Below are 18,600 nucleotides of genomic sequence, written 5' to 3'. Positions count from 1 at the left end.
AGTATTTGGCTGCAAAATATTTCCACATGATAAGCCACTAAGTTGCGTTATCATTTGTGGCCAGGTCGCTTCTGAAAATGAGCTATGTAGCTCGGTGGGCCTTACCTAGTAAAATAAAAAAGATTATTTTTTATAATTTCAATGCATAGTTCTATCGCGTGATCAAAGGTTTAGTGGGCACTAAAGTTTCGTTGCCCGCCAAATGTTGTGGAAATCTCTAGTCGGCTCACGGAAAGGAATAGTTACCCCACCCCTGCCATAAACGTTGGAAAAGACACGTGCTCGCGCATAACGATTATTTCCTTCCATTGAGTTTATTTGTTCCTGCGTTCAAAAAGGCATTTTTTTCATTTCCATGCGTTCACAGCAGCATTTTTCAAATGAAGCTTCAATGGATCGTCACGTCATATGGTTTAAAGTATTTGTGGAGCCCCCATGAAATATACAGCCCTGTGTCAAATCACCCGCTGGACAAAGGCCTCCACACATCGTGTCCGTCGTGGTGGTTGTTTCACCATACTTCACCATGACGGTCCGGGTGGATTGGCGGGGTGGGGGGCACAAGGCCATGTAAGACTTCAGATGCCACCGATGTGAGCTGCGACCTGGGATCGAACGTGGATAAACGGGTTCGCGGCACTGTGCACGAACGACTCTGCCACCGTTCCACCCAACCTCGGGTCGTGTAAAACGAGACATAAGACATTGTTTTACATTTCCAAAAAGGGATTAATTTCATTCTGCACTGCTCGTTCAGCAGGAAATCAAATGTAAAGATAATAGTAATAAATAAAAACACGAGCAATAACTTATGAGTTCCACACATGTTCAAAAGACAATGAAAAAACACACACAGATGGCTCTTATTTCACGTTCCTCTACCCGAATGTTGTGGACAGTCCGAGACTGGGACTGGGCGCTTGTTAAATGACAAGGTTCACTTGGGACACACACTGGAGCGACATCACTGCGGTGAAGTTATAATACACATCACACCGCTGTCACAAGCGCTATGGAGTCGAGCTTAAAATGTTGTGACGGACAGCCCGGGACATACGGCTTTGTTGCATTCTCGCAGGAGCTGTTCGCTTTTCTGGGTTGCATATCCTTATCGCGCTACATCATTAGACCTCCTTTGCCAGTACCAAAATATAATAATAGGGTATTTCCCCTTTTTTCTGGCAAGAAAACTGAGACCTTTTTACAAGGATTCATGTCTGCATTAACCACAATACTTTAGTTTTTTTGTGTTGTGTTTTTGTTTGCATTTTGACTGCAAGTATTATGGTTAATGCAGACATGAATCCTTGTAAAAAGGTTTCAGTTTTGTTGCCAGAAAAAAGGGGGAAAACCCTATAATCAATATCACGCTAGTTTACTTGGCCAAGTTTCACCGAGTCTCGACTCTTATTTTCTTTTCCAGAAGGGTCCTGCCAAGTTTTTGGCGGTCGGGGGGTGACAACCTCAAAAGCCCATCGCGGGCGATCGTTGTATTATCGACGTCTTTGCACGACGCTGAAAGGAGGATGCAACCCAAGGAAGCGGCTCTTGTGGACACAACCTGCTCAGGCACTGCAAGAGTGGATATCGAGCCAGAAATTGATAGATTAGGAAGAAGGCAAGAGCGATACCCCCCCATGTCAGAACAATCTGACACAAAGTCGACTCCGACGGCTAGGGTGTATGTACGATTTCCCGCGCTTCCGATTAGCACGGTTGGCTACGTTCGGTGCGAAAGAAGTTCAATATACATGTATGTATATTGAACACGTTGAAACATTTTTTTGCCAACCATGCTAATCCGAGGTGCGGGATGTGACGTCAAAAAAAAATTGGGGAGGAAAAAGACTTCGGAAGCAGAAAGGTGGTGGAGCATGGACGCACCAAGGTGGACGAGAGCTGAGAGCAGAGGTCGCAACCGGGTACCCGATACCCGTACCCTACCCGATACCCGGCTACCCGTACCCGGCTGGGTACGGGTACCCGTTTGCAACCCTGGTGCGGCCGGGTACGGGTAGACTGAGTCACTGGTGAGTCACCGTTTGTCATTAATTTCCTAACGTCTTGACTCTTCTCACAATTCAAGTTCCTAGAATCAACCCACCCGCGCCTGCAACATGACTTCATCCCAGAGGTCGTAATCAGGTACCCGATACCCGTACCCTACCCGGCCGGGTACGGGTACCCGTTTGCGAGCCTGGTGCGGCCGGGTACGGGTAAGGAATCAAAACCCGTTTGCGACCTCTGGCTGAGAGGCAGGATGAGAGGGGTTTCGAACTGGTGCCTTCCTGGTTCTCTTCCCAGAGGAAGAGGACAAGGATGGCAGCCGATCCCACGAGTGGTGGGGAAATTGCCAGGGCAGGTCGGGCGCCCCCCGTGGTGTTACCGCATCGACCACGTAGAAAAAGAGGCATGGCAGCGCTGTAGGCGAAGTCGAGCAATTGCCACGATGCACTAAGTTTTTTGTTTTAACCATTCACAAAACCCATGGCGGGCAGCCCAGGGCACAGGGGACGGCAGCTAAAATAACAAGAAAATGTTTTTTCGAATTCGGTAAAAAAACACGCATTTCAAGAGCAGTCAATGCACGTGAATACGAGCAGGTCCTTAATAAATAACCTCCCGAAGCAGTCCTTAAAAGAGCCACAGGTTGCTGACACCTGACCCTTAAAAGGGTGCCTAACGACCTAACAACCGGCTGTTTGTTTTGTGGGTGGCGTCCCCCTTTCACGAGTTGGCGATTCGATAATTGTTTTTTTACCCTTCTATCTGGCAACAAAACTGACACCTTTTTTTTTACAAGGAGTCATGTTTGCATAGACTAGGCTATAAGCAAAGCTGTCTCGAGTGTGCACCAATCAACTTCAAGGACAGTGCATATATTTTCAGAGTTGTTTTTTGTTTGCATTATGGCTGCAGGTATTGTGGTCTATGCAAACATGACTCCTTGTAAAAAATGTGTCAGTTTTGTTGCCAGATAGAAGGGTAAAAAAACCAATTATATTTTTTACTGGCAAATGAGGTTCCAATGGTGAGTTTGCGATTCGTTGACAGGCTTGCAAATAATGACCTCTGGCGGTAGCTTTAGCAGAGAAATCGAAACGCGGCAGAGTCCACTTACCCCAACTCCCTTCACTCTGGAAGCTTAGCAATGCAAGCACTACTTTTAACCCTCGATATTATTGACTTTGGTGTGGGTCACTTTCAGGCACAACGATACGTAGACTCACCGATTGTAAATGGATTCGAATCGTGATTGTGAGAATTCACTATTTTAGATTTGTGCACGTTACGTTATGTTGTCCTTAGTTTGTTGTCCTTAACCCACACCTCCAATTAGCACGGTTGGCTAAGTACGGTGCGAAAAAAGTATTTTTCTTTGTATGGCTGTTGTAATCGAGCAACAACTATAATTTTACATCGAAGTAGCCGAGCCAGATAATTGGGCCTTGGAGAAGTGGTGGAGTGGCTCATCGCTGCGATGACCACGATGCCACCTTCGCGTTTGCGAATCGGACATCAGAGTCGTTACGTTACATGGTCCTGCGCCGGGTGTGAGACTCGTTCATTTTTTAAATGCTGCAGCCAAAGTGGGCCACAAAGCATCGATGCGTGAACCGAATCGTGATGGTTCGCGAACCGTCACGTGCGGTTTTTTAAAATTTTCTTTAAAACCCAGTGAGCCAAATCCACGTTGTTGCCCCTCTGCTTTTTGGAAGTGACGCACCGCGCGGGGTCTTGGAGGCGCGCGTCGTGGGTGCGGACGGCCACGCTTCGAGAGCCGCCGAAAAATCCCTCCAAAACCGACGTCTCCAAAACACGAAGCACTCGAGCGGCTCTTCACTGCCCGGTTATGCGAAATTGAAATGTACACAAAAAATAAATACGGGTAACACTAAAACAAACGTGAAATTTGCGCGAACTAAGTTGTGTAGAAATATTTTTAAAAACACGATTGCTCACAAGCGCAGCGGCTTCTTGGGCGCATTTACAGCGTCAGCCTAATTTCCTGTTGCCGTGTAAATTCAATGTGCGAAACCGGAAGGCTTAACACTGGGGCATTAATGGATTTAGCCACAGCCCTTTTGACAGAAAGCACTCGGGCTGCAGCGCACATGCATGCAGCAGTAACAGCAGCAGCAACAGCAGCAGCGAGGAAGATTGTAACACTCGCATATCCGCCCCTGACCCATCAGCTGCCCTCACCCAGCGCCAGTATTTGTGCCTCGCCTGTCGTCCTTCTCCTGTCCCTCCTCTCAAGATGTTCACACAATCCGAAATGGCCAGGCACGGACGTGTATAAAGCCACACACGCGTTTTTGGACAAACCCTCTTCACGCGGCCGGACCTGAGCGACTACCTTGCTGTGTTCGCACGTAGGAGTATAAATAAAGTTCGGCGTCAAACGTTGCACACTGCAAAGCGTTGCACTCCACGTACAAGTTGATCGGACAGCACCGTTTCTGCACTCGTGGCCCCCAGTATTTGTAGCGTGCGCGTTGTCTCGGACGGGGGCGACCCTGGGGAGCGGCGGGGGGGCGGGGTTGCGAGTCGCTCAGTGAAAGTGTTCGCGCGACGTGGAAGAGGAATGTTTACTTCTGTGACTGCTAGTACGAGTCTTTGGGGGGGGGGGGGGGCTAGGCAGCATGTTGGCTACCAAGCCTAGCCAATTGTCACTTAAGGCATTGGATGAAAAGGAAAAGTTTTCTCTAGTCGACCACGCACGGTCCACCACATCGGTCATTGCTCTCCTCGTAAGGACAGGTCAACAGGTCATCTCGTTCGGCGATCTTTGGGAAACTTGTACGTGACCGTTTGGCTTGCTCACGTTCATCCCGAGCCGAGCCTTGCAGCCTTCCGCTCGTGTTAGTCGTGGCCCGGGAATCAAACCCAAGATTACCGTTGTTCGTAGTGCAGCGAGGTAACCATTCCACCACCACTCGCTCATTCACCCCAAAGACAAAGGTGACTGTTCTCACCTACAAAGGCCGATGGGGCAAGTGAAGGACAGGGCAGCGCACGAGGTGGTGTGGCCAGCACCACGCCCATCCACCACTGTCTCCCCAGCGCTGATGCTCACACATCACACCAGACACCCACGTAAGGCCGAGTCAATCGTGGTTCAAATAATACCAATGTTAGCCATGGTTTAAGAATCGAACATGGGGCGCCAGGTTCATAGGGAGGTGTGCTAACCGCTTCCCGCAACAGACACTCGCGCGCGTCCAGACGCTGTTATATTTCGCAATAGTATCGTGATGATGTTACGTAACTCTGGGGGGGGTGGGGGGTGCCGACCGTGCATGTAAATCTGCACTCGCTGCAGCTCACCGTAAGTAGCCGGGTGTGGAGGCAGACGCGCGTAATCTGGGGATTTGGAGGCGAGGGTTGGCGGCCCGCGCAGAGATTATCTCGTGACCTAGCCTCCCACTCCGGAGTGACACGAGGTGGCACGTAGAAGGCAGTGCAAGCCAGTAGGTTGTTCAACTTAGTTGTGCGGATTTTTTTAAAGGGTACCCTTCACGTACACGAGGTTCCACCCCCCCCCCGCCCGACACTCCACAAGGAATTCGTCAAACATCCCCGAGTGCAGCGACCCCTCAACAGGGTTTCTGAGAGGTCGTGCATCGGGACCTTCGTTGTGACGACGACGAGGGTGGTGACGACGGCGATGGAGAAAGGGGAGGAGGACAGTGGCGTGCAATTTGCGGAGAAGTGGTTTGACAGCGAAGAGGCTCGCTTACGACTGGATCATTACAATAGTGCTTAATGGTACGGTGAGATGAAATGAAGCTGTGGGGAGGTGGGCGGAGGGAGGGAGGGAGGGACCGAGTGCTTTGAGTCCGTCGGCTAGAGCTGCACAAACACGGAGGCGCCGGACACCGCCGTGGTGAGCGGGAACGTGGGCGAGATGGCCACGTCAATGATGCCCTGGCAGAGCTCGTCGTACAGCTTCCTGCTCACGCACGCGCGCGCACACACACACGCACGCGCGCGCGTTAACACGCACACACACACACGCGTGTTAACACGCACACGCACACACACGCGCGTGTTAACACGCACACACAAAAAAGACAAAGATCCCCCGTATAGCCTTAACAGACTGTAGGGGCAAGTGCTGTTAGCGAGCACCTATGAAGGCCGGAACGGTACACGAGGGGGTGGGTGGCCAGCACCACGCCCGACCGCCTTTGTCTCCCCAGTGGCCAGTGGTGCTATTTACACACCGCACCAGGTACTCATTTAAGGCTGAGTCGACCTAGGGGAGGCCCAGGACCGGTTCAGATAATCGTCACTGGTGTTAGCCGTGAGCGGGAATCGAACCCGGGTCGCCAGGTTTATAGCGCAGCGCGCTAACCACTTCACTACCCCTCCCCCAATACACACACATATAAACACACACACACATATAGACACACACACACACATAAATATACACACACATATACACACACACACATACACACATATGTACCGGGACTCCTCTATTTATGAACGAGTTAGGTTCCAGAGGTCTGTTCGTAAGTCTATTTTTTGTAAGTCCAACTTTACTCCAGTCAATTCCAAACACGTGGTACGGCATGTACACTAAACACGGGGAATGGCTTTCCAAGTTTTGTAATCTCCTGTAGATGTAGATGCCACTGGTTCTTCACGTTCTGCAGATGTAGATGCCACTGGTTCTTCACGTTCTGCAGATGTAGATGCCACTGGTCCTTCACGTTCTGCAGATGTAGATGCCACTGGTTCTTCATGTTCTGCAGATGTAGATACCACTGGTTCTTCACGTTCTGCAGATGTAGATACCACTGGTCCTTCACGTTCTGCAGATGTAGATGCCACTGGTTCTTAACGTTCTGCAGATGTAGATGCCACTGGATCTTCACGTTCTGCAGATGTAGATGCCACTGGTCCTTCATGTGGCATCTGCATGAAATACGTACAGGTTTGTTCGTATCTCCGATAATTCGCAAGTCGAATGTTCGTAAGTAGAGGAGTCCCTGTATTAAACATAAACAAGGCACGTGCGACCCGCGGCGCCCTGCAGGACTCACTGTGCGCAGGCGGGGGCCCCGTTCACCTCAACGAGCCACACGCGCCACGCGGCGTCCACCATGAAGTCGAAGCCGAAGAGCTGGAAGCTGCGGTAGGAGAGGTCGTGCGTGCTCACCTCCGCCTCCACGCTCAGCAGGCACTCCCTGCGAAAAGGGGGCGCCACCATTAAGACTCCGCCGTTAAGACGCCGCGGTTGCCAGCCGTATGGTATGGCACCCACCCAAGCCTAATCAAGGCCAGCGCGCCTCCCCCCATCCCCTGCAGCCGACCACGTACTACCCCCCACCCACCACCCCACCGCCGTTAGGACCCCACCGTTAGACACTGCCTCCCGTATACCAGGCGAGGTGAACATCTCGCCACCGTGCCGCCCTACTACCGCGGTGGCCGCCGCACCTGATGATGTGCTTGATCTGAGGCAGGATGGAGTCCTCCAGGCCGATGGCGTGCGTGCTGCGCAGGTAGTCCTCAAAGGCCGGGAAGAACATCTCATTCCCTTCCTCGTAGCGCCCGTAGTTCCCCGACAGAGCCTCCTGGCGGCGGCGATGCGCGCAAAGGGAGGGACGGCGAGAAAGCGGATGAAATAATAACTCCACACATTCTCAATCCACCAATGGATTAAGGTTTCACCTGGCCATGATAATCATGGGGGATTTTAGTTTTTAACCATATTTCACCAGGTTGGTCAGTGTAGGATGGTGAATTTGTGGGGGGTGGGGGCGGGGGAGGGTGGTGGTCTAGGACCGATTGTGATATCAATCGCTGCGAGGTGGGTTCATAGCGGAAGCGCGCTAACCACTATGCCACCGCTCCACCCAAGGTGGGGGGGGGGGGGAAATCGCAATGAAACGAGTACCGCTTAAGAGGGTCGCTAACTGCATCTGTCCCTATGGAGTGACTGGCCCGTGTCATAGGAATGTGGAATTTACACCACTTGCTTCAGGATCGTCCAACGGAGAAGTGCAGCCCCCCCCCCCCCCCCCCCCCCCCACGGGTGTTGGGCGAAGGAGCAGTGGCGGTGCCGACCAATCGGGGGTCCGAAGCAACAAATCACTTTTGGGAGCCCCCCCCCCCACCCTTTTTAAATCCTTTATATTATATATTAAGTTCGCTTGCTTGCGTGCTTGCTTGCTTATGACCGTGCAAATCTTTCGGTCGTTTTTTAACCCACTTCCTGTGATCCAATCGAGCTGACATTTTGCACACAGACTCGTTGTGCGTGACAATTTATTTTCGTGAAAATGTTTTCCCAAACTTTTACACTTTTTAGGAAAAAATAAATTATATTGAATTACCAATTGCTTAATGGTGGCAGCCATTCATCTGACCCATAGGTGGCAGCCATCTCAAGCCAGAGGACGAGAGGACTCTAGTCGCCACGCATATAAAGAATTTATAGTGAAAAACTTTGTTTTTACGGGTTAATTTTTCAATTTACAAACTTCGTGTGAGAGGCAACAGACGAGATCCAGACAAGAGAGAGAGAGAGATGGAGAGTTACAGACAACATAGAAATGAGACTCATAAAGTAGTTCTTTAAAGTGGCTCTTCATGTCAACCCTTTCCAAGGTGTTCAAGCGGTTGGCGTTAATTTTATTTAGAGAGGCGTAGTTTGTAAAGACATTCTACTCATCGCAGAGAACTGGAGCGACACGACCGCACTCCGTGACAGCTGGCACCAAACTGCGGCACACTTCCTTCCCGCATAGCCTTGTGGGAGGCTCGGTACCGATATTTTATTTTACATTTTATTTCGATTCCATTCCGATGACGTACACGCACATCATCGGAATGTACTTGTATGTCAACGGAAAGGGTTAATTGGATTGTATGTTCATTACAATATTTGAGCTGTTAGTTTATGTATCCCTATTTTTGCCATTAATCCTGGGCCTCTTGTGCTACTTGGGACTATAAGATTTTGCTTTTTTTGACGAGTTTTCTTTTTAACATTTGCTCAAGTCCTTTTGACTACGCCTGTTGTAGGCCCAGGCTGCGGGTGTCTCGCTGCGGGCATCCTCGCCTGCAAGCAGTGGTTGGTCAGGTGGCTGGTCGTGTGGCCGAGGTCACTGGGGTCGTAGGGGTCGGATGAGGTGCGGAGAACGCCTTCACGGTAGAGGTGGATGCGGTACTGAGGGTCAAGAAGCACCCAGCACCTAGCGGGCAAACACGCACACAAAGACAGATTGCCTTTAACAGACTGTCAGGGCAACTGACGTTAGCGAGCCCCTTATCAAGGCATGCACGATGCGTGAAAGCTTAGTGTAGCGGTATACAGGAGGTCGTGGATTTGATCCCGACCTTGAACTCTGTATATTTGGAATGTGCACGTTCTCTCTCCCCGTGGTCACGTGGATTTTTTTTTTTCTCTGGGTCCTCCGGTTTTTCTCTCCACATTTGGACTCAACATGCGTTTAGATTATATGGACACTATACATTTCCACGTGATGATAAGCCACTTCGTTGAGCTAATAATTTGTGGCCAGGTCACTTCGGAAAAATAGCTATAATGTTTAACTCAAATCAAAAATAATTTCAGGTTATTTTAGTCACGATCAAGGATCAGGATTCTAAGGATCAGGATTCTAACTGGTTCGCACTGCCTTTTGTACGGCCCGTCTCGTATGTTCAGTCTCCATTCGTTTGTGTTTGCCATCCCATTTGGCCCACATTTGTACAGAATTCGAAAGAAGCTGAAGATAATTGTGAGGTTTATTTATTTGGCGCCTACGTAAACGTGAAGGTTGTGGGCCTTGGCAGCTCCCACGGTGATTACCCAGCAGGCAACCTCACCTCTACTCACACCAATAAAGATTTGAATGTGTAGGGTGCATAATAAAATAATATCCAGGGCCTGCCTTGGCTCCTCCCACCCTCAACCAGTATATATACAAGGACTGTTTTCTTGGAATTTCTCTTACTTGATACAGTTATCGTGCTGTGACGGTTCCACCTGAAGACGGAAGCTTGTGTTGCCTCCGAAACGTCGTGATTTTTTTTGTTTTATTATGTTTTATTTTTATTATTTTATTACTTCCCTTCTACGTGACTTTACCGAAAGAACCAAGAAGAAGTCGTGATTTTTATTTTATTTTAATTTTACTTTTATTAATTTAAATTTTTTACCTACGTGACTTTACCGAAAAACCTTAGAATAAGGGTGCAGCTTAGCTGCCTCCGCCACTCCCAAGAGCCTTGCATCAACATCTCATCTCAAGCATTCCACTGCCCTGCTGCGGCCTAGCCAAGGGAACCACCCCCCCCCCCCAGAGGTCGCAATCGGGTACCCGATACCCGTACCCTACCCGATACCCGCTACCCGTACCCGGCTGGGTACGGGTAGGCCGTGAGTCACTGGTGAGTAACCGTTTGTCACTCATTTCCCAACGTCTTGTCTCTTAACACAATTCAAGTTCCTAGAATCAACCCACCCACGCCTGCAACATGGCTTCATCCCAGAGGTCGCAATCGGGTACCCGTAACCGTACCCTACCCGATATCCAGCCGGGTACGGGTAGCCGGGTATCAGATAGGGTACGGGTACGGGTACCCGTTTGCGACCCTGGTGCGGCCGGGTACGGGTAAAGAATCAAAACCCGTTTGCGACCTCTGCCCCCCCCCCCCACCCAGTGGCAACTGCTCCTGTGTGGCACAGAGGGGTACGCAGCACCAGCCTCCATGCCGGCATTAGTCTGCCAGGAGGGGCAGTGTGACTTTGCTATGTGGTTTTCACAATCAAGTAATTCGCGAGTAACTTATGAATTAAGGAAAATTTGGACCGTGACATCAGATTAACAGTGCCTATTTACGGCTAACACACACCGCAGTATTAATCGGGACGGCCGCTGGGCTCGAACCGCGAATCTCTGCAACATGCGGTGAACGCGCCATCAGAGTAACCGCTAACCACCTGCACTGTTATGAAGTTAGCACGAGAATTCATTTGGTACAAACGAATCGGCGAATTTCTCCGAGTCGGTCAGAGCAGTCGCGCGGAGGCTGCGGCTGTCGCACCGGATGTCGAACTTGCGGTGGCCAGGTTCGAGCAGCATGGGCTCCTCAATGTACTTCTGCAGCACGTGCACCTGGCTCTGCTCATCCACAAACGTCAGCAGCTCGTCCGCGTCCGACGAGATGAAGATGCCTTCGCCTACGAGCAAAGACAAAGATCCCCCGTGTAGCCTTTACCAGACCGTTGGGGCAAGTAATAATAACAGAGTACATCCGGAATTCACGCAATTCCTCTAGCACAAGGTTATCGTGAAAGCGCAGTGTTTCAGACAGGAATAGCCTGTCAATAGAGAGCGATGTTGTGATGTGGATTTTTATGTTATCAAGTAGTCTGCGAGTAATTCGGCAAATTTGGACCGTGACGCTGGGACACAGGCTCTTTAACGTCCAGTGTTGATACACCCCACGGTATTAACCACGGCGGAAGCAGGGATCAAACCATGAACATGAACAAGCAGAAAATGCGCTACCACTCAACCACGTCACCGCTGTTAGCAGCCAACTTTTAAGGCTGACGCGGCGCATGTGGTGGTGGTGTGGCCAGCATGAAACAAACCCACTCTCGTCTCCTTAGTGCGGATGTTCAAAGATGGCACCCCAAGCACTCTCATTCAAGGCCATGTCGATCCAGCGAGGGGTCACTCATCTAGCCGCACGTCCATCCATTCGAACTATCCATCCCTCCATCTGTTCATCTCAGTGTTCTTCATTGTACAGCCCGCAGGCCACGGGCGGCCCCTGGTGGCCCCCGACAATACACACATTTTAAAACACCTGATCGTGTTAAATTTCGATTCAAAGCTTTCGTGACTGCAGGGATTCATATTCTTGGTTCTTTCGGTAAAGTCACGTAGAACCAAGAATATACCTGATCGTGTTGTCAAACCCAATTGATTCAAATGTGCGGTGGTCTTCGCGCCGATGATGTCTTTTTGGCAATAGTGGCCCCCCCCTCTGAAAATTAGTGAAGAACACCGATCCATCCGATCCGTCCATCCCTCTGTCCGCCCCGTACCCTTGGCTCCGGCAGATGACTTGGCGATCCACACGTTGCCCTGCCGATTCTGCGCTCGCTGGCGGAAGCAGACGAGGAAGGCCTCGCGCTCATCCGCCTGCCGCTCGGCGTGCCGCCTGCGCGCCTCTGCCAGCTCCCGAAAGCCACCGCCACCCCCACCGCCACGGCCAGAACCTGGCCCGGGTGCCTGTGGCTTTGTCCTGCCTGGGCTGAGACCCGGGCTGGACCTGGGGCTGGAACCGGGACTCGAACCGGGACTCAGCCGTCGGCTGGTCCTGGGACTCAGCGGGAAGATGACGTAGGACTCTGGGAGCCACGACGCCGGCTTGCAGGAGGGCGATGAGGACGCCTTCATCAGCCTGTCCCGCCCGGGGTCGCCAAGCGTTAGTTAATTGCGAAACAAAAATGAGCAAGTTAACTTACAGTAATTGAACTGGAAGTTTTCTGGCATGACTGCTGCCATCCATAGGAATGTGAGTTATCCACCATTAGCATTTGCCCAAATAGGACTTTTAAAAACCCTTGGCCGGTCAAAAGATGGCATTTTTGTAGTGACAGAAGTGATTGGACGTACTAAAATTAGAAGCTCAGTGTTGCCAGGTCAATAATATTCCCCCCTCTAGTGCCCGATTAGTGCAGCCAAGATGCTTGAAGTTATTTGTCGCTGCCGGACGAATGAGTCGTGGGCCGCATTAACTTAAATCTTGGGCTGGATGTAGCCCACGGGCTGCAAGCCACCCATCTGTGAAATAGGCAACTGGGATCGTGAGTATGGATAGAAATGGAATCGTGTGTGTGTGTCGCAAAAATCGAGCTCACTTGACAAGGGATGCCTTGCGACACAGTTTGTCGGAGCCTCGGTAGTAATTAACAAGCTGCATCAACCCTGGCTCATGCCCTGCACACACACGCATGCACACACAATGAGAAAGATGACCCGTATAGCCTTTGGTGCTGGGGGGCAAGTGCTGATAGCGAGCACCTATGAAGGCTACACGGCACACGAGGAGGTGCGTGGCCAACACCACGCCTAGCCGCCTTTGTCTCCCCAGTGCTGATGTTTACACAGCACTGAGTACATATCACACCAGGTACTCATTTGAGGCTGAGTCAATCTAAGGGAGGCTCAAAACCAGTTCAAATATTCGTCGCCGTTAGTCGTGGCCAGGAATCGAAATCGGGTAGCTGGATTCATAATGCAGTGCCACCCTTCCACAAAGACACACACACACACGTATGCATGGCGTGTGCAGGGTACGTACTATATCATTATTATCAATAATACAGCACTTCAATAAAATGTGCTTTACGTAACAAGATGAGAGCTCGCGGAAATTCATTACTCATTTCACCAGGGAGAATGTGGGATAGTAAATGTACGCAGGGAATGTTTATAAATGTTAAAAAAATTATATCAAGGGGCTTGAACATAAACTTTGCCAGCGAAAAGGTATTCGTTTTTATAAACGATGGGAGGACAATCTTTCCTGGGCTGCCGATGTGCATAACGGATCAAAAGACCATGTCAATTTTAGAACCGCACTGTATATATTGAAAATGTATGTACGTATGTTGAACTTCTTTCGCACCATACGTAGCCAACCGTGCGAATCGGAGGTACGAAAATAACCAAGATGACAATACACGTCCTTCCCACAACTGTCCCTCCACACAAAACTTGAAAGCGTGCTTTTTTTATTTTACACATCCCATCATCGGCCACATGGCTTTCTGAGAGTGATTTTTGTTCTTATTCACATCAGCATCGTTTCGACGCAAGCCAACACACACAAAGACCGGATTCGACATTCGGCGCCCCAACAGCGCAGCCAGACTTGCCAAGACCACTACAATGCTGGTGGTGCATTGCCAGATGCCCATCGGGCAATGACCTTCTCTCTACAAACAAGGACCTTCTCCTCTCGGCATATATTGATATTGTTTATTGAAAATACGAGCCGAGCGGGCGAGGATCAATGTGGACGTGTTGACGACGGTTGTCCAAGCGTACTGTGTAGAGCGGATCGAGACATGCAGAGTCAAAGCAAATGCTGTGCAGTTCAAGCGTCCGTGAAAATACTGGTAGGAACCGCCAGGTTACACCAGCCCACAGTGGATTATTGTGTCCGTCAGTCGTGCAGGGAGGGGCTGGGTGGGGAGGGAGGGGCTGAGTGGGGAGTGGAGGGTGGGGAGGGGCTGGGTGGGGAGGGTAGGGCTGGGTGGGGAGGGGCTGGGTGGGGATGGTGAGGAGAGGCTGGGTGGGGAGGGTGGGGCTGGGTGGGGCGTGGGAGGGGTGGGGCTGGGTGGGGAGGTGCTGGTCACCCCGTGGTACCCTTATAAAACTCAACGTTTAACCTACTCACGCCGGCTTGTGCCCGCCCTCACAGTCGGGCATATTTGCGGAATACACCACGCCGCCGTTGACCCTGGCCATTGACCGAGCAACCCAACGTTTCTACCAGCTCCCTCCGCAGGAATGTGTTTCACTGCACAGACAAGGAGATGTGTGTTCCGGGTTATAATGATATCAGATCCATCCAATCTAGATTTGAAGTTTTCGTGACTGCAGGGATCCATACTCTTTGGTTCTTTCAGTAAAGTCGCGTAGGTAGAGAATAAAATCAACTAAATCACGACGTTTCCACTGCAACACAAGCAATCATCACCAGATGGGAAAACCACTTCAGCAAAAAAATATTCTTGTCGCAGGCAGTGCCATCACTTCCTTACTTTTCCCGCAAGTGACATCACATGACATTTGCTTACATTGTTAAAATATTAAGATGTTGGCATTAAAATTACTGATTTGCTGACGGAACTTTACGTCAAGGATTAAGCCGATTCGTATTAAAATAATTAAAAGGATCACTATTTAGTGAATAAACAATATCTGTTGACATGTAATAAATCTCAAAATGTGAAGAAAAAGATATCTGTAACTCTGACTGAAAGGCCAATATCCCCAAAAACATCATCCAAAACTCAGCCCGAGTACAGACGTTGAGTTCCTGACAATTCGCTGCACCTTGTACACACTGGGACCACGTTGATCACATTACCAGGATGAATGAATGAACGGACGCCATCATCAAACTCAATGACCTTAAATTCTAACCCCACTGCTAACCCTGACTGCAGCACAATACCCACAATGCATATCATATATATATATTATATACAGTACATGCACTATTGCTATGATATATGAAGTTTCCTCATTATTGGATTGAAATAATCATCCCTGTCCAGTGCTAGAGACCCGCCCTACTATTATCAAGATGCGACACGAATCTAAATTTACTCTATTTTGGGATGAAAGGCGCAAAAGCCACACGAGCCACTCCCCTGAACACCGCAGAACGAGGCGGGCACCTGGCAGGGCTGTGCCCATCAGCCGCTTGGGCACGGCGGACAACAAATCAATTTTGCGCATGCTGGGAAAGGTGGCCCAACAATTTCATTTGTCTGCGAGCCAAGGCCACCCCTTGGCAACGGGAGTGAACAGGGTCAGGATTTCTACGCTGTTCGCTGTTCTCATCTACCCACCCCACTCCAACCCAAGGTGCCAGCAGCCGCCCAAGCGGGGCCCTACCGACATTTGATTCCGCAGCGGCGTGGCTATCGGATGTGCGGGCCACGCCACTGGCACCGAGGCCCACGGGCCGGATGGGGGGGGGGACCAAGCCCCAGGCTGTAAAGAATGGGGGGGGGGGGGAAAGGTGGACAGGGGGGCACCCCCCCCTCCCCCCGCAGCCCCCTATTTTGTCTTCCGTGTGCAAGTGTCGTGCCAATTACGTGACGCCACCGATTTCGGGTGATGCTTGTTGAACTTCTTTCGCACCGTACGTAGCCAAGCATGCTAATCGGAGGTCATGAAAATCTATTTTGTGCTAAATTTGTTGGCAAATCAATGACGTGCCTGGGATGTTCAAAATATCCATGAGCGATTCTACGACAACAGAGTTGTAAGACCGATGGAGATGAAACAGGCTACGTTATCGATCCCGCCAATCTGACGTGAAAGGATATTTAGAAAGTTCAAATGCCAAGTGTACACCATAGCATAACAAACATAGGTACGGGCACTTTTCAGAATGGATACTGTTCCTATACAGTACCGTATGATGACGTTTCCACACAAGGGGAAACGGCAGTGAATGTGAGCTGCAGGCCGAACGGATTTCATACCAGGAATTCTACATTTCCATTGAACATACAGGTCATACGAGTCGTGAATAAATCATAGGGATGAATAGACACGCTCCATAACATAAAAGCCATGCAAATAGCAAATAAATGGGATGTACCATCCCATCGCAAATATGTTTGTCCGCATTCAACCGACGAATGGACACGTGAACAAACAAGCCACTATGAGACCTCCTTTACCAGTGGCAAAATATAGTAATAGGTTTTTACCCTTTCAACTGGTACAAAAACTGACACCTTTTTGAGTTGTACGCCTTTTGGCGTCATCTGGTCCAACACCAATGGAGACTAGGCTCTAAGAAAAGCTGTCTCGGATGTGGACCAATCAACTTCAAGGACAGTGCATATCATTATCTTATCAGAGTTGTTTCTTTTTGTTTGCATTTTGACTGCTTGTGTTGTGGTTATTGCAAACATGATGCCTTGTATAAAGGTCGGTAAAGTCACGTAGAAGGGAAATAAAAATAAAACATAATAAAAGAATTCTCACGACGTTTCGGCCACAACGCAAGCAGCCGTGAATTGCATTCAGACGCTGTCTCCCCGACAGACCTGGTCTTCACCTGAGGACGGCTGCTTGCGTTGTGGCCGAAACGTCGTGAGAATTATTTTATCATGTTTTATTTTTATTATTTTATTACTTCCCTTCTACGTGACTTTACCGAAAGAACCAAGAAGATGAATCCCTGCAGTCACGAAAGCTTTAAATCGAAAATTGTATAAAGGTGTCAGTTTTTGTACCAGCTGAAAGGGTAAAAACCTATTACTAAACAAGCCACTCTCAACGCTGAATAAATGAATGAATTAACAAATGAATGAATTAACACATGAATGAATAGACACGCACACCACGTGGCACACACGCACCCAGGCGGCCGTAGGGCAGGCGGTTGCGTTCTCCCAGCATGAGGTTGAAGCGAGGACTGTCCCGATGGAGCCGTTTCCAGTGGCCAGACTTCTGCAGCAGCTTGGCCACGGCTGCGTAGACGGTGCTGTTCTCATCCCGCAGCACAAACGTGTACATGGTGCCCTCCTCCTCTTCCTCCTCCTCCTCGCCTTGCCAGCCCAGGGATGGAGCCTCAGAAATTTAGCTCAGTCCAGCCTCAACCTCGGTTGAAAGTCCAGCCCGGTTAGAACTTAGTCCGGCTCGGCAAAGTTCAGTTAAACCCAGTTCAAGTTTATCTCGGCCAAGCTCAACCTAAACTCAAGTCCAGCTAAGCTGAATTTAGCCCAGCTCAGCAGAGTTAAGCTGAGCCCAGCCCAAAGTAGCATAACACAGCCCAGGTTAACGCCACATCAGCCCAGGTTAGCTAAGCCCAAACACCATTTAGCCCGGATTACCCGAACCCTGCCCAGCTAAACCCAACACAAGTCTGAACCAGCCACTCTACAACAGCTAAGCTTAGCCCAGTAAAACAAAAAATCATGGATTTAGCTCAACAAAGTCCAGCTTTCTCTGAACCCAGCTTAACTCAATACAACACAACTTGGATGGGTTAAGCAAAATCTATCCGCTGCAAAAGCATGACAACTGCTTAACCAAACTAGATCCACATTTAACCACAAATTCACCCACATGCACTGCAAAGAATAGAATTCGTCGAAGCCGGCTTTAGAGACCAGTGCCACCCAAAACATTAAAAAGTCCTCTCGTGCCAAACGCCCAAACGAGGCTTTGACACTGCGGTATTTTCAGGGATGAATGTGCACACACAGAGCAGCAGAGCACAGTTCTAAGAGGATAAATCGCAGCTGTTTTCAGACCCAGGCGATGGGGGAGGGTGTAATCGGATAAATTTGACAACGATGCCCTAAATGGGTTGGCGGTTGCACTCTTTGTTTAAAAGGGGACACATTATTGCTGCTAACGTTTTCCAACTCCATCCGTTATCAATGCCCCCCACGCCTTCACGACTTAAGAGTTAAATGAGACATCTGCACACAAACACAAACATAACCCAATACAAAACGCACAAGAAAAATCCGTTCGTTTAAAAAAATTAAAACTACACGTACATTAATCAATACACCCTCGATTAAACAGCGGTGCTGTACGGCCGTGACCGTGCAGCATTACGCACCCAACTATCAGATAGCAAGCCGACTAAAGAGCAAATACTGCAACAGAGTGAGTGCCCGGGTAGCATCAGCAGCAGCAGCTGTCAGCGTGGTCCACCACACCCAATCGGTAACACCAAGAGCGGCACAAGAGCGCAGAGCGAGGAGACAAAACACTTGGGAGGGTGGATGGAGGAAGAGGAGGGGGAAGGGGAGATGGAGGAGGGGTCAGCTTTCACACCGGACGC

At 49.8% G+C, this 18,600-nt stretch overlaps 2 protein-coding genes across 2 annotated transcripts in view; one reads left to right on the top strand and one right to left on the bottom strand.

The window, feature by feature from the left end:
- The window catches only part of NANP (N-acetylneuraminic acid phosphatase), a 22,315-nt gene extending 10,092 nt beyond the window's left edge, over positions 1-12,223 (top strand). The window contains exon 3 of the transcript XR_009755032.1: positions 12,101-12,223. The gene's annotated coding sequence lies outside the window, so the exon portion shown is untranslated. The remainder of the gene's footprint in view (positions 1-12,100) is intronic.
- Positions 231-18,600, bottom strand: TTL (tubulin tyrosine ligase). Its single transcript, XM_061549897.1, has 8 exons — positions 17,162-18,600; positions 12,905-12,983; positions 12,086-12,444; positions 11,074-11,209; positions 9,083-9,215; positions 7,456-7,592; positions 7,059-7,202; positions 231-5,956 (listed from the first exon to the last, which is right to left on the bottom strand). The coding sequence occupies exons 1-8, from the start codon at positions 17,316-17,318 to the stop codon at positions 5,851-5,853; spliced, it is 1,251 nt and encodes a 416-aa protein (XP_061405881.1). The 5' UTR covers positions 17,319-18,600; the 3' UTR covers positions 231-5,850.

This window comes from Lethenteron reissneri, chromosome 11 (assembly GCF_015708825.2).
Source record: "Lethenteron reissneri isolate LAM-NWPU_2019-01 chromosome 11, ASM1570882v1, whole genome shotgun sequence".
Lineage (NCBI taxonomy): Eukaryota > Metazoa > Chordata > Hyperoartia > Petromyzontiformes > Petromyzontidae > Lethenteron > Lethenteron reissneri.
This window is presented reverse-complemented; position numbering and strand designations above follow the sequence as displayed.

Bases quoted from the DNA above. Each gene is read 5' to 3' on its own strand.
- TTL (XM_061549897.1), bottom strand. From the start codon at position 17,318: ATGTACACGTTTGTGCTGCGGGATGAGAACAGCACCGTCTACGCAGCC. The intron at 12,445-12,904 runs GTGAGCTCGATT...CGGGCGGGACAG, and splicing joins CGCAAGGCATCCCTTGTCAA to GCTGATGAAGGCGTCCTCAT. The intron at 9,216-11,073 runs GTGCGACAGCCG...TTTGCCCGCTAG, and splicing joins CACCGCAAGTTCGACATCCG to GTGCTGGGTGCTTCTTGACC.